This window comes from Chelonoidis abingdonii, chromosome 4 (assembly GCF_003597395.2).
Source record: "Chelonoidis abingdonii isolate Lonesome George chromosome 4, CheloAbing_2.0, whole genome shotgun sequence".
NCBI classification, from domain to species: domain Eukaryota; kingdom Metazoa; phylum Chordata; order Testudines; family Testudinidae; genus Chelonoidis; species Chelonoidis abingdonii.
In genome coordinates this window covers 41,734,036-41,750,625 of record NC_133772.1, presented here as the reverse complement: position 1 = coordinate 41,750,625, position 16,590 = coordinate 41,734,036, and the positions used below count along the sequence as shown (strand labels likewise).

Below are 16,590 nucleotides of genomic sequence, written 5' to 3'. Positions count from 1 at the left end.
TTTTTTTTATGATTTTAAAGGAACGTGGACATTATTACTGTGGCTTGTTGCTGAATTATCTTGTATTTTTGAGGTTGTGATGAATATTTGAGTAATAAGTCATAGAGGGAATATCTGAAGCTGTTCAGACTAACTGGAAGAAGAGAGACCCCACCAATAAACTACATTATTCCACAAGCTTTTTCCCTTGAAATTTGTGTCAGGTGGGGGACCATACAACTCTTTAATCTTCCTATCCAATTGTCAAATTTCTGCTTCTCTCTTGAAAGTGAGGCTTTATGATTTTTCAGGGAGGGGTGAGGTATTTTACACTTCAAGGCTCTTGTTTGCCTGGGCTGACTTCCTCTGCGCTTCCTGCTAATTGGCTCTGTTGACTATTTCTCATTGTTCCCAACTGATGACTCAGAGAAACAGGAAAGAGATCCCTTGGTTAACAACAGAAAGACCTACCAACAAACAGGTGCCTCTGTTCTTGCTAAACAGAGGACAAACCATCATTCTGGATTTTTTCCTAAGATTCCTATCCACAAGCATGAGGCTTAAGAGGAATGGGTCATACACACTGAGCAGGTAAGAAATACATTACATACATATTTACTCCTTTGACTCTTTGCCATTAAATCTGCACAGAAATCAAAACCTTTTTTTGCTGGTGGTAGGATGTGTAAAATCAGTGTTGTGTTGTTTTTTTTTTTTTTTAAAAGGTAGATGTCAGAATACAGCATGCGGCTTGGTTAAATTTTATTTAGCATTTTTAGTCAGCTTTGTTTTAAAGTGTGTACATCTAGAACTGGGGTGGGGAAGTGATTCTGAGGGTGGAAAGAAGCTGCTCAGTTAAAGGTATGAAGCTCTAAGAAGTCTTTCTCTTTGGGGAAAGGATGAAGTTTAATTTTTTGGCTCTTTGTTAGTTATGATATTAAATTCAGTTTTTAGACTAAATTGCAAGTTGACAATGTTCCCATTAGAGGAAGTATCATTTGAAAAGTTTAACCTTTGTTTTGCAGCAAATAAGTGCTGTTTGCTAACAAGCAAAGTTAGAGCTTCAGATACTTCAAACTGCCTGAGTTGCCCTGTCAAATCTGTGTTTTTAAAAAATATTTTTCTGTTTCAAACTAACAAAAAACATCTTTCCCCTGTTGATGTGTGGAAGACTCACAAAAACAAGGGAAGTTAGAGAGACAAGGTGGGTGAGGTAAAATCTTTTTTGGACCAACTTCTGTTGGTGCGAAAGACAGTGTTTCTGTCTACACAGAGCTCTTCAGGTCTGGGAAATAATACCATGTAAAGGAAACAGATCTTTAAAGAAAATATCATTTTAGTGTTCATCTAACACTTCTAGTGTATTAACAGAAAGATTTGTTCCTGATCTTTGTACGCTTTAGTTTGAAAGGCTATGTTCTATTTGTCAGGTGCGTTGTCAGACCCATGCTTTAGGCTGCTTTGGAAGGCAAACTGTAAAGGTCAGCATGCTGGAATCTGATATGGTAAATGTGGGCTTTTTGAAAAATTACTTTTTTAAAAAAAAGATTAATTGAGGCTACTATGTCAAATGACTGCAAACAGCAAGTAGTACCTAGTACACTGAGATATTTGTTTTCAACTTGGTGCACAGAATGTTGCATGTTTTGTAATTATAAGGGGGACTTGTTCAGCCAGATGAGAGTATCCAAAAGTATTCAGTATGTTCAAAGATAATCCCCAGAGTCTATAGTTCCATCACCCAACTCAAAATATCCTGAATGACTGGGAGTACCCAGGATGGTGTAAAACTGAATGAATGAAATGTTAGTATGGTTGTGAAGTATAACTGTTTTATAATGTGAATTAACAGTTGATTTCTTTGAATCTAGACATTGAAATAGATACTTTAATTTTCCTAATGAATAGCTCAATCACTGTGGGTTAAAATTAAATAAAATGCTGTGTATAACATGGGGTGGGGATGGCTTGAATTTTGTTGAAACGTTAACCTTAAAACAAAAATACGGTTTAGTTGTAGTTTCCTGTATATACTTTACCCGAAAATGTTTTGAACAGATTATTATATTTTTAAAACAAAATTAGCATAGCTTGCAACAGTTTCTGAATTTAGTGAGCAGATGCTGACTTCTGTGGAGTAGTTTACTGTTAAGATTTGACCTGTATGCTAAGTCACATATATTCTGTTTTAATCAGAAATACCCACAAATCTTTCCATTTGGACTATAAACTTCAAAAGTGCATCAGATTTCACTTAAATATAACATTCCAAAGGGGAGAATAGCTGTTTCTTCATCTCTGACTTCATTACTATCTGATCCCCAGATATTTATTTGCGTATGCCAACTTCTTCATTAGCAGTAAATAATAGACTGCATTAAGCTCTGCTACAGCTGCTCAGGATGCAATTGTGAAATGATCTGTTAATCAAATTCTAGATCTTATTGTTCAGTGCTAAGAAGGTAAACAGATACTTATTCAACTCATTTCTGTCTTCACAAGTCATGAGGCAGAGTGTTTTTTTGTGTATAACATAGTAATTCTTTTCACTTTGGCTTTCTTTTAATTTTTTTATTGAATGAATTAAGTTGATGAGTGTTGGTACAGCAATTCTTAATGTTAAAATTCTAATCAACAAACATCCAAAGACCTATATAAATACTACATCATAACCCTATTCCCTCTTCTCCAATAGCTGAACCAGAATTTCCATGCCTTGATGATACAGATTTAGTTAATGTTGTCTCTGAATTGGTCTGAGGCGTGGGCAGTGGAGATTTGACTTTAGGAGGGGACACTGCATTAAGTGACGTGTCATTGTACTGTTGCGTGAGCTTATATCATCCTGGAAATCTAGGCACTACTGGCTGACTTTGGTATCTTTTTGTGCTGAAACTTCAAATCCAGGTTTGAATCAACTTGGGAACTTGTCTCATGCTATAGATGGTCGGGACTGGCTCAACTCGATTGGCTAACACAAGTTAAAATACAACTTGTCCCCTCTTTTCTATCCTTCACTGACTCTTATTAGAGGTGAAAGGTTTTTAATCTCTTTAGGAATTTCATACAAACCATCTTAAGCTGTCTAAAAACATGGAGGTGTAGTAAAATAGAGGCCTGGTGTACACAATGGATGCTACAGCAGCAAAAGGAATTTTTCTGTTGCTGTAGTTGATCTACCCCCTCAAGACGCAGTAGCTAGGTTGACAGAAGAATTATTTGGTTGAAGTGCCTGGAATAAGACTTTTGAATGCTATTAAATATAATATAGTTAAATGGATAGCTCTTGCTCCCTCCAGACTTCTCTCATATCCTGCTGCACTTTGTCATTAATTGAGGGCAGAACCATAGCTGTGAACAGGAATCTCTCCTAAGTAGCCATAAGCTTACTTATAAATGCAATGCTTTAGGGAGGGGTAGGCAACCTATAGCACAAGTGCTGAAGGTGGCACGCAAGCTGATTTTCAGTGGCACTCACACTGCTTGGGTCCTGGGTCCTGGCCACTGGTCTGGGGGGGTCTGCATTTTAATTTAATTTTAAATTAAGCTTCTGAAACATTTTAAAAACTTATTTGCTTTACATACAACAATAGTTTAGTTATATGTTATAAACTTATAGAAAGAGACCTAAAAATGTTAAAATGTATTACTGGCACGTGAAACCTTAAATTAGAGTGAATAAATGAAGACTCAGCACAGCACTTCTGAAAGGTTGCAGATTCCTGTCCTAGGGTTTTCACTGAACTGGTATTATAGGAGTGTTGTGGACCTCTGTGTGTGTGTGTGTATGTGTGTGTGTGTAAAAAGTAAAATTTGGGTTATGAGCAATGGGAGGGCAGATCTTTATGTAGGCAATGAAGTCTAGTTCAGTGAATTTGTCAAAGGATCCTTCGTGAGGATGCTTGCCTGAATTCTGCCATGAATGAAGCAGAACCTTAGCTGCCATCATCTTGTTGGCGCTTCTGTGAAATCAGCTTTGCTGCTGAAATGCTGGTTTGCAATATGTTGCCTATATTTCTTTGCATTGCATATTTTCCTTTTTCAAATTATGTGCTTTTGAGGTCATCCAAACTCTGCTTTTTTTATTTGCTTAGTGTTGTACTTACCGGCAATGAAAAATGCACAAGTGCATTAACTTATTCTGTTTGCAAGTTCTGTGTTTTTCAGTATCTCTTTTCCCTGATACCCTCTCCATACTAGTCAGCACCTTTCTTCTTGCACAAGAGGCCTGGGAAATCTCTAGCTTTCTTTATTCTGCCTCTCCTTCCTCCATGTGTATTGTTTAATATAGCAGGATGTTAGACCCGGCAAAATGATTCCCGACCCACCAAGAGGGAACATATGCTCTGAAAATAATGGTGTGTTGGGCTTGCTTGGTCACTGGTGTCCTTAAATCATTAAGAGTTGGCCTGTGCACTTTTTTTGCACCACTGTCTATAAAGATGCCAGTATAACTCTCCACGCTGTGGAGTAGTACCCTTTAACTAGTCTACACTTGAAAGACTTTACTGATATAGCTCTACAGTACTGTGCCAGCAAAGAGCTTCCAGTGGTGTGGACACAGTTTATACCAGGAAATGTGTGCTTTTGCTGGTATTGCATATTCCAGGCATATCCCCCGCGCCAACCCCCCTTCCCCCGGCCGCAGGGCAAAAAGCTGTATCAGCAAAAACACAAGTTTTGCTGGCTTAAACTGTGTCTATGCTAGGGGCTTTTGCTGGCACAGCTATGTTTATCTGCCTCATCACATCCAACATAGCTATTTGGAGAAAAGTTTGTAGTGTAGATGTGGGCTATGTCTGTTTCTAAACTGACATTGTTACAAAGATACAAAAACTGTGCAGAGTCTTAGGGCTTGTGTAAACAGTGCACTCTGCAATTCACGTGTGGTGGTCATCCAAAACTCATGGCAGTGAAAATCTTGCAGCACATTATATGGTCTATGCTTTAAGGCAGACATAGATGATACAGGGTAAAGATTTTAGATGGCCCGTTTCCCAGAAATGGAAAAAGTATAGATCACAGAAGGGAACTTTCCATTGTTTTTCTGTAGTGAGTGTGCAAGAGCTTGTGGACTTTCTCTGTCCGTTATAGGAGCGCTGAACTTCTAATCTGTCTTGTGCAATTGGATCATTGCACTAAAAGGGTTGTATTTAGTTATGACAGTTTTATTTTCAGTAGATCCCAGGTTTGACTTCTTGCTGCTAAGTTAATGCTGGTTGGTTTGTATTACAAGCCCTGGTAAGAGGAAAAGAAATACAGGTTGATGCTGCATTGAGAGGACAGGCAGGATGCAGCCTTGAAAATGCAGTGTTTGTGATTAACCAGTCAATTAGCACCTCAGTTGCTGATTAACATTCATTTTACTGTCTTGAAAAATCTCTCTTTATTCAGCCTGCTGTGTCAACTGGCTTTGTTGTAAATTCAAACAGCTGAGACATCAGAGCTGCTTTATTTTCTCTCTCCAGCACAATATTCTACAAGACCACTTTGATTTCTCTTGTGTTTGGAAATGCTTGTTTGTGCCTTTCAATAAGGTATTTGGTCAGAGATCTCTGATTTGTTGGTGGATGCTTTCAGAAGACGTGTCTGTAAGCCAGTGTGAGCTACAAGCAGCTAAACAAAGCAATGGCTTTGCTTATGTATTTTTCCATTCTATGGTATGCAGCCAAGTTGTCGCTTCTCTACCTGTCTTGCTGAGTTTCTGCTTGGTTTAAACTTTTTTTCCCTGAAGCGCTTGTTGTTTAACAATCCAGGAATTGTGGGTCATTACAAGAATGAGTGCATTGGGAAATGACATTCTACGCTGTGGTACCTTGTTGGAAAGGGCTAAGAGTTGAGCTTGCATAATCAAAAGCTTTTAGTTACAAATCAGAAACTTAGAGGCAATGCACTGCTTTTTGGGGGTAGGGCAAAGAAGAGGAAATGGTTAAGAGTAACTTGTGATTAACTGAATCCTTCTGCCGGTATAAACGTTTTTGGCCCCCAAAATTCAGCTCATCTAGACCCTGCTTAGAAGGTCAGAACTAGGGGTGACAATGCACGTGGCTACTGTAGACATTTCCCTATACGAGGAAACTTTTTTTGAAGACTTTTAAAGGAAGTGGTTTTAATGGCAAAAAGACATAAGCTAAGGTGCAATGCCAGCACTGCTCACTGCGTGTTGAGTGACTCAATCTGAAGGGAACCTTGTTTGTTTCCTGATCAGTGATGGCTATTTGTGCCCATTTCATACTTATTAATGGACTGGAGTTAGCAGAGGTTTGGGGAAGTGCTCTTCCATTTTCAGTACAGTAGCTGATTGTGACCTCAACTCATTATAGTCCAATTACAAATAAATGGTGTAGGTTGTACATAATGCTGCTTAGCTGGCACTAAAATGCTTTTCGAACAGAGCAGTTTTAGATCCAGGGTTAAGCGTGTTTAAGTAGAATCAGGCAGTTATGCAGATACATCCAAATCAGTTTGAAGAAACTCTGATTGCAGACAGGGCTGGCTCTGGCTTTTTCACGGCCCTAAGCAAAAAAGAAAAGGGGGGGAGCACAGCCGGAGCGGCAAAGCGGGGGAAAAATAAAAATAAAAACACGGTGCGGCTGAAGTGGCAAAGCGGAGGCAGGGGTAACACCGCATAGCTGGAGCGGCAAAGCATCGGGGGAAAAAAAACCTGCGGCATGGCTGGAGCGGCAAAGCAGAGGGGAAAAAAATAACACGGCGCAGCCGGAGAGGCAAAGCGGGGTGGGGTGGGGGACAAAAAATGGTGCCGCTGGAGCGGCAAGGGGGGGGCGGGATGGTGCGGCCCGCAAAGCAAGGAGAAAAAAACAAAACAAAAAAACCCTACAGGGCAGCCAGATCCAGGGTGCAGGGGGACTCCCTGTGCTGCAGAGTGCGTGCCTGGTCTAATGGTGGGGGGGGGGGGGAAGGGGAGGAACTGGGGGGAGAGAGAAGGGGGCGGCCAGGGCTTCAGCAGGGCACCACTCACCCACGGCCCTGATGCTGCGCCCGCCTGCGGAGGGCTCTGCGTCGCTCCGGTCAGTGGGGAGGGAAGGACACGGGCTGTCCTGCAGAGTTTGCTGCAGGCACTCTCCCCGCCGCCCCTACAGGGTGGCCAATCGGGGAACCAAAAATAAAAACACCTACTGTGCTACTCTAGGATTGGGCGGAATGCTGCCCGTAAAATGTGCAGCCCCAAGGACGAGTTTACTCGGCTGGTACCTGGAGCCAGCCCTGATTGCAGAGTAGGGGCACAGTGAGATCTGCTTAAATGATCCTAGCATCATTTTCCCAGCACAGCGAAGCTTCCTTTAAAAAAAAAATGGAATTTTTTCTATATCGCAATCTTTCGTCGCCTCCCAGTTAGGTGAAAAGAGCTGTGTTGTTGCAGATTATTCAGTGTATGAACATGTGCACAAAATTTGAAAGGGATTTTGAGTTGGAGGAGTAGTTATGTTTGCTTAAGGAAAGAAAGGTGTGCCTCAGGCACAGCAAAAAATGGGGAAAGTTAGCATGGAAGTGTCAAGGTTTCTTCCACTCTGAACTTTAGGGTACAGATGTGGGGACCTGCATAGACACTCTAAGCTTAATTACTAGCTTAGATCTGGTACACTGCCACCATCCAGAATTCCAGTGTCTGGAGCACTCTGTCCCCCAAAACTTTCCCCTCCCTGGGTGCCTTGAGGGACTTCACCAGTTCCCTGGTGACACAGATCCAAATCCTTGGATCTTAAAACAAGGAGAAATTAACCATCCCCCCTTCCTTCCTCCCCACCAGTCCCTGGTGAACACAGATCCAAATCCCTTGGATCTTAAAACAAGGAGAAATTAACCATCCCCCCTTCCTTTCCCCCCACCGTCCCGGTGAGTCAGATCCAATCCCCTTGGATCTTAAAACAAGGAAAAATCAGTCAGGTTCTACAAAGAGAGCTTTTAATTAAAAGAAAGAAAAGTAAAAAATCATCTCTGTAAAATCAGGATGGAAAATACTTTACAGGGTAATCAGATTCATATAGCCCAGAGGAACCCCCTGTAGCCTTAAGTTCAAAGTTACAGCAAACAGAGGTAAAATCCTTTCAGCAAAAAAAGGAACATTTACAAGTTGAGAAAACAAAAATAAGATTAACACGCCTTGCCTGGCTATTACTTACAAGTTTGAAACATGAGAGACTGATTGATTCAGAAAGATTTGGAGAGCCTGGATTGACATCTGGTCCCTCTTAGTCCCAAGAGCGAACAACCCCTAAAACACAGAGTACAAACAAAAGACTTCCCTCCACCAAGATCTGAAAGTATCTTGTCCCCTTATTGGTCCTCTGGTCAGGTGTCAGCCAGGTTTACTGAGCTTCTTAACCCTTTACAGGTAAGAGACATTAACCCTTCACTATTTATTTATGACAGCGAGAATTATGGTTTGGAAGAATTATATCTTTCGTGCTAAAGTGAGCTCTGAAATCCAGCAACTGACCCCCAACACCGCCACCCACACACTGCTATTATGTATCCTGGTACTGCCCCATGACGGGGGCTGTCCTTAGGTGGTTGCGGAGCCTGGGTCAGAAGTGATGAATCTGTCACTTCCAGGACTGACCGTGCTGGCCAATCGCACTGGCCCGCGGGGCCCCCCCCAAAGTGCAGGGCCCAAAGTGGTTGCCCTGATTTACCATACCCAAGGCACGGCTCTACCCATGATTATTATAAAATGTACTACATAGGCTGTAGACTGTGTGTGTGTAGTTGACAACCACCTGAGAGTCTTTAAACCTATCATGATTAAGGCTACGAGTTTGTCAGAGGTCACAGAATCTGTGACTTTCAGAGACCTCCGTGTCTTCAGCCTGTGGGTGGCAAGGAGCCCTGAGCTGAGCATCTCCTGGCTGCCGTAGGGGGAACCCACATCTCTGATTCCCCCATAGGCTTCTGTGATTTTTTATTTATTCCCCATGACCTGTCCATAACTTTTACTAAAAATATTCGTGACTAAATCTTAGCCTTAAATTCATGATCTATCTCAGGTGGATGAAACTGTTTTCTGGATGCTTGTTTTCTTCCCGGTGCATGTCATTTTGTGGTGATGGTGTCATAAACAGATACCTAAGGGTTAGTGTTTCTTTTACCTGTAAGGGGTTAACAAAGGGAACCACACACCTGACCAGAGGACCAATCAGGAAACCGGATTTTTCAAAGCTCAGGGAGGGAATTTTTGGGTGTGTCTTTTGTCTGTCTCTGCTCTAGTGCTCTCTCGGCTCTGAGAGAGGATCTCTCTACCTTCAGATTTTCTAATCTTCTGTTTCCAAGTGTAAGTACAAAGGTAGAAGACAATAGGTTTTTATATTGTTTTTGTATTTACATGTGTGTAGTTTGCTGGAATGTTTTAAATTGTATTTCTTTTTGGATAAGGCTGTTTGTTCATTTTTCTTTAAGCCAAATACCCTGTATATTGTCAACTTGATACAGAGATCATTTTTATGTCTTTTTCTTTCTTTTTATATAAAGCTTTCTTTTTAAGACCTGTTGGATTTTTTCCCAGTTAGAACTCACCAGGGAATTGGTGGGGAGGAAGGAAACAGGGGGGAAGGGAAAATCTCTTTGTGTCAGAGTTGCAAAGCTTACCTTTGCAGGGACTCTGACTGAGGGTGAAAGAAACTGGATCTCTCTGTTTTGCATTTCAAGGAATTGAAATAGGGTGATTGTCCAGGGCCATCCAGGGAGGGGAAGCCTGGGGAGGAAATAAAGAGGAGACAAGGGAGGGGGTTATTTTCCTTTGTTGTAGACTCAGGGCATCTGAGTCTTGGGGTCCCCCAGGGAAGGTTTGGGGAGACCAGAGTGCGCCAGACACTGGGAATTATGGCTGGTGGCAGCGCTATGAGATCCAAGCTAGTAATTAATCTTGGGTTCATGCAGGCACCCACATTTTGGACGCTAAGGTTCAGAATTGGGACTTATGCTTATAACAGATGGAGTAGCCAAAGACCGCAAATCAGTACAGACACCTGAACTTGCTTACTCAAGTCAAATTTATTTAGCTGTTGGCTAAAAACACTGGATGTGTATTTATAAACTTGGATATAGCCCATATTGGCTCTGGCTTGATTGAACAGCATCTTAACACTTCACCAAATTGAATCAACTGAAGTAAATCCCTCCAGAGAAGGGCTAGAAGCTACCACTTACCTCATAATCATAAGCGTTGCTAGGTATGATTATTATTGGCTGGGTTATAGCAAAAGGAGTCTTCAGGGGCCATAAGGATATCTGAAGCCAGGAGTGAGGCCTTTAAAATGAGTTAAGGGAGCCAGTGGGAAGAGGTTTGGCACCATGGGGATGGAAGTCTAGATTAGGAAACTCACCAGCTAAATCATGAACAAAGTGCACTCCGTTTGGGATTGTAGTGGGATGACTGCAGACAGTCACATTACTGAAGGATTGTTTCTTGTTCATAGTTTGGAATGTTTCCACAGTGTATTGGCATTGCTTGTTTACTTGAAAAATGGGCAGCTACCATAACCCAGAAGTGGTTAACATCCCCTTCCAATATCTGACATGTAAACTTCATGCCCCTAAGGCTGAGATTTCACTAGGTATTAACAAAACTGTTTGACAATGTAGATTTGAAACTGGATCGCCTTCATGGTGACTTGGACTCTGTATTTTTGTTAACGATCAAATATTCTTTGATACCCCTTTTGATCAGCCAATTATTCAGATCAGCAGAGCGTGTAATATAGACTTATACTGTACCATAAGTCTGGAATGGTAATCCTTTAGTGCCAGACTTTGTATAAAACAAATTAAAGATTTTTGTGTGTTAAATGGAAAACTTGTTTTAAAGGCAAACTGTACAGTCTGTTCAAAAATGAAAGGATCAGGACACAAAGATATGCTCATCTTTATCTCTTAATCCTGTTGGGCTTTAGTCAGTCTCCCCCAGCTTTCACTCCCATCCTTTGGGAATATTATAAATCAGTGATCATATTTTACATGGCTTATTCTTTCTAATGGATGATTAACTGTATACAACCTACCAATAACTCTAACATATACTTAATTTAAAAAGGTTCCAGAAGTAGAAATTGGGTTCACAGCCACAGCTCGTGGTATTCCAGAAATTCTCAAGTCTGTGTTAATGTGTTCTGTCGCTTTTATCATTCTTCGCCCCTCCCCCTCCCAAGCAAGTACTTGTTGTACCTGGAAATCTTTCACATGTAAATAATGCAATGGTGCAACCTTTGGAAAGCTGTTATCTATATTTTAATGCACAATCTAAACCAATTAAAATGCTCTGATTAGGGCTGGGGTTTTATTTTCAAACAGGTGCTTACCATTTCAGGCTTGGTTCAGGATAGGGTGATGGAGAAAAATTATCACTAAATTCCAGTCTTGACATTTCCAGTTGTTGACTTCACACCGCCTCTAGTAACCTTCACAGTGGAGAGCATTGTGGGGAGAAGGGGAAAGGCTTATAGCCAGGGTAGTGCATATCCAAAGGTGGAAGAGTGCCCATTAAAACTGAGTATTTACCTATTGGTAATTCTAGTATACACCAAAGTCCTAAATTATAATTATCTAAGAAAAGTAGAGGCAGCAGATTACCCCTACTATGATTCCTACCTTCTCTCCTATGCCAGTGATCATGAATGCCAAATGTAATCACTTGATATGTGAACACTGAACAGACCAAGGACAGTTCATTTACTTCTCTTCAGATGATATAGTAAGACTTTAACTTGTTCAGTAGTTTTTCAGTGAATTCAGGTGTTTAACTGAAACAATGTAACAACTCACTTCCTCGCTACTCACACGAATCTCATGTCTACATTTAGCAGTGATATAAGTTGCAATGTCTTTGCCTTCTGCTATATTAAAAGATTGAGCTTTGTTGTGATCTGTCTATCAAGGCTCTTCTACTAAAGCCACAAAAGGAAAATATAGATGCAAATTTATTAATGATTTCTCTTCTACTTCTCAACCATCCTCTCTCTTGCCACAGTGGAGGATGCAATTTCAGTAATTTCACTCTGCCTCTAGCTCAGCTAAAACAAAGATGTGCTTTTCTTTGTTTTCCCCTGGGGGAGCACTGCAGAAGGGCTTGAAAGAGAGGCTGATGTGTAGATATAGTGCAGCTGAACAGGTGATACCAATAATAGTGATGTCTTAGGTGGTCCCCAGAAGGTTTAAGATCTTGATTGCACTGAATCCTGGCTCCTTGTCACAGGTGCATGAATGTTTTATTGCTATGGAGTCAGTTGTATTTCTTACCCCTGAGCGAGGTGTTAGCTAATTCTCGTTTAGTACTTTCACAACCCTGTACCTCTCTCTTGAGGGACTGTGACACTTCGGGGGTTCATCAGACCAGTAGGGCTCCTGTCACCGCCTGTAACCCTGCTGTTTCTGTGCTTTGGCTCTGACATGAGCAACGTGCTTGCTGCACAATGGCCTCACTGTGGCTTCCACCAGCCTGGCTAATCCCCTTGGAAGCCTTCCAGTCCTGAATCTTCCCCAAATCATCTTCCTTGCAGCGTCCTGCCCCTCTCGTAGGATACTCACAGAAGTTGTTTGCTGCCTCCAAAGAGACAGAGCACACACCAGCCTTTTAATTTAGCTGAGTACCTCACCCTTCAGTTTAATACACAGCACTGAGATGGATCTGTAATTAGACAAGAATAAGTTTGTTACCAAAGAACAGATACTTAAGTGGTCATAAGTAAGAACAGAAGACTCAGATATGATTTACAAGTAAAACAAAAACAAACATGCTTTCTGGTGGCTAAAACTTAATTTCCATAAGTTTACAATCTTTGTTGAAGCAGGTTTCTCCCCTATAGTCAGTTCCAGATTCTCTTGGTTTTCAGGCCAAGAGAATCTACTTTTCATGAGCTTGAAGGGTGCTGCTCTCTCTTTATCCTCCAGGTGATGGAAGCCAAAATACCATTTTCTTTCTGTTTATATTTCCCAAAGTGTGCAATGTCTGTTTTTAAGGGCCAGGAAGACTTCCTGGGGATGTAAGCTCTATCCCCAGTCATGACCGTTTAGCGGTCTTCCTCCTGCTCATTTAGCTTGATGGCTTTGTTTACCTTCTATGTAGATGTACTTGTCCTCTGAAGTATTTCGTGTTTCAGTTTAGATTGGAGACACAGAAAAACAGGCAAAGCATTCCTTTGTCTAAGACAGGTTGGGCTTCTGCTCTTCTTGCAAAACAGCTTTTAAGAACATGTTTTCAGCACACGTCCATAATTCTTTATATACTGCTCATGCATATATCACACAGTATTATTAATGTCTAGCATGTTACCAGTCTTCATATGATGATTTACATGACACCTTTTAGATACAGATTGAGAACAGTGTGTTGGGGGCATGGAGTGTGTTAGGCCTGATGTGTGTTGTGGTATGGTGTGCCCTCTGCCAGTTGGCACTGAGGAGGCACATCTGCTAACTCTTCTTTCTTTAAATAAGAGCTAACGCTACTTTAAAAAAATATTATTCCTAGTAATCATAACTAGGATTATTATTATTTGCTTTTGAATGTAAGGCAGTTGTGGAAGTTCATATCTCTTCCTTCCCCCGCTGGCCCCATTTTCAAATAGTTGAAAACTTCACAAGACTGGAACAGGTATACTAGCTTTTAGTAACCTTTTGGACTGTTGATGATATTTAAAATGTCCTGAATACAGGAGGTATGGTCTGTGAAAGGGGTATCCTTGGTTACTCAGTGGGTGTCAAGTATATGGGGAGGGATAGCTCAGTGGTTGGGGGAGCGATAGCTCAGTGGTTTGAGCATTGGCCTGCTAAACCCAGGGTTGTGAGTTCAATCCTTGAAGGGACCACTTAGGGATCCAGGGCAAAAAATTGGTCCTGCTAGTGAAGGCAGGGGGCTGGACTTGTTGACTTTTCAAGGTCCCTTCCAGGTCTAGGAGACTGATATATCTCCAATTATTATTATATGTGCATACGTAAAGGAGTCTTGGATCTGAGTTTCTACTCTTGGCTAATCTAGATTGTGCATAAATAACTCTTATAACCAAATTGTGCTCTGTATACTCTGCAGGGTAAAATTCTGCATGTTGAATCAGTTTTTAAAATATGTTGGGGAGGTTTTTGGAAGTTTTCCTAGGGCAGGTTTTTATCTAATGTAGGCAAAGAGCTAAAAGATTCTCTACTGTGTTTCTGCAAACTAGCATCTGCACTTTTGACTTAAGCCCACAGAAAACCCTCAGGGTTCAGCTGTGGAAGCAGTATTTGTCAAACTCTTCAGATTTTCTGCTAATTGGTCATGTCAGGGTTCCCCTAGGTAGTTTGTTTGCACATCTTTCAAACCTGTTCCTCGGTATGGTTGCTCCAAAGGAGAATTTGCCTTCTGGTTAATTTTGAATTTGAAGCTGAATGTTTCAGGCTCATAAATTCCTGGTATTTAGCTGGTGATTAATTTGAAAGTATGTGTCTAGAAAGGTTGAGCGATAGCAGTTTCTGTAGATAAGTTATTGACATCCTTTATAGAGAGAACATATTATAGTTTATCCTAGTAGCATTTCTGGGGTTCACCATTCTTTAAGATAGGTTTTTGTTTCTAGGATCAGATGTAGTCCCTAGAAAGAAATGTCATGTCCACTTGGTATCTGATGTATTCTCTAGGACTAGAAACAGCATGGGCTCATTTGTAAAATGGGGATGATAATGGCTTGTCACCTTCCTCATAGCCGTGTTAATGACTAATTAGTTGTACAGTAGTTTAAAAAAAATGAAGATTGCTGTGTAAATGCTATATAGTGGTGTTCCAAACTAAGCCTGAGATATTGTGCTGGGCATATGATGTTTTGACATGTCAGCCCAGTGTTATGGATCAAAACTCAAAACCATACTGCTTTTTGTCCCTGTTATATGAGAGTGATAGAGAAATTCTATACAGAAGAGTCAAACACTGAAAATTCAAGCAAAAGTGGTATTTTCTTCAGATGAAATGAGCTTTACATTTGTAAGTAGGATTACATGAATCATAAATAATTAAAGAACTGTAGCAGAGCGAGGGGTAAACATCAGTAAATCCAGCCATCCTGTTGCTTACCTTCAGATAATTAATAGCCTTCATTTTCAGAACAAACCTTAATGGTGCCAAACTCCACCTTTTCCCTGCAGAGTCTGTGTGGGACAGACTTTTAGATCTAACTGCTATTTCCTGTTTCCCAGACAAGGAAGGGGAAAATCTGGATGCATTTCCTTGTGTTGAGAAACAAAGGAGAAAACAGAAGGCAATGGCTACAACCACTATCAACTCCTGCTAAAACAAGCTTGAGTTGAATGTACAAACCGTAGTAGGATAGAGTACTTTATTTTGGCTTTCAGCTAAACTTAACACTATTACAATCAATCTTACCAGTGGCACTTCTTGAAAATTTTATAAATTGGTAGAAAAATTATTACAGTTGAAACGGCGGGCTGGACGCTTGTTTTATTATGTCAGTTAGACCCAAAATAATTTCCCTTCGAAACTGGGAAAACCGTATCTTACAGTGTTTTTGCAGCAGGTCTTCCAAAAATCCATTGCCCTCCTTTTTAACATACCTCCACATATCCAAGGTTGTTTTAGGGAAGTTCTCCAGTAACAGGTCTGTGAAGGAAGAATGGATGGAGAAAGACCACATGTTCATTACTGAAGTATGATCCCTTCTAGGGTGTAACACAGAAGCTGTTTCTGATAGTGACAATACACAACAGTTTAGGTTAACAAGCAAAGAATAATATCTCCAACTAAAACAGCCTTGTAAAGTGATATTGAAGTGCAGGTTTATGTTGGTGGCCTCAACCTCAAGCTTACTTTTTCTGAGGCCCCTCCACCACTTTCAATGACCAGTACTCTTCCTCTTACTCCTTCCCTCCTTTAATCTAGTTTTGTTTCTATTTTGTAGTTTAAATTTATTTTAATCCCCAAACCCAGTACTTCATATAAGGATTCTTGTCTCTGTCAGTGTCCTTTGCTAATATGTGTTCCTTTAATTACTAAGAATATATAACAAAATAGACCATCTCAAACTTCCAGAGTATCCTTTCATATACTGCATGTATATTCTGTGGAAAAACAGCTGTGGCATTACTACCATTCAACCATTACATAAACAAAAATTTAAATGACCAAATATAACTAGCCCAGTACGCTTAATTCCTGCTCAGCAACCTGTTGTCAGTCCACTTCAAACTCACTCTGATTTTCTACCATCTTGCACTTTGTGCAGACATTTACGTCTGTGCACCATGATGTAAAACACTAACAAATCAAAATGATAGTTTCATACCAACTTCGTATTGGTATAGATTATTACTGGCATAGATTACTACCCAAGGTGTAAAGGAGTGGAGGATCAGGCTCTGTCGACAAAAAAATTCATTCACATGGAAGCTACTTTTTGTAGCTTGAAGCACTTGTAATTCATGCTTAACCTCTGCTTCAGTCAAGAGAACTCTGTAAGCAATAATATTGTACATAATGAAATATGTAGTTGTGGTTCCATACACATGCTTCACAGGCATTAAGAGGGAGTGTGGGTGGGTGTGTGAGAGAATTACTCTGTATAAAAATCAGCTATTTTCAAATTTAGATCTAGTATTTTTAAAGCAAAAAAAAAAAAA

At 40.6% G+C, this 16,590-nt stretch overlaps 1 protein-coding gene across 6 annotated transcripts in view; it reads left to right on the top strand.

Annotated features, from left to right (window-relative positions):
* The window catches only part of MOB2 (MOB kinase activator 2), a 163,151-nt gene that overhangs the window by 87,283 nt on the left and 59,278 nt on the right, over positions 1 to 16,590 (top strand). Inside the window, exon 1 of one of the 6 annotated variants that reach the window (XM_032770786.2) lies at positions 479 to 570. The exons of the other annotated variants lie outside the window; for them this stretch is intronic. Coding sequence (XP_032626677.1) covers positions 533 to 570 — 38 coding nt within the window. The 5' untranslated portion in view covers positions 479 to 532. Of the gene's footprint in view, positions 1 to 478; positions 571 to 16,590 lie in introns of those variants that run through there. 6 annotated transcript variants of the gene reach the window in all.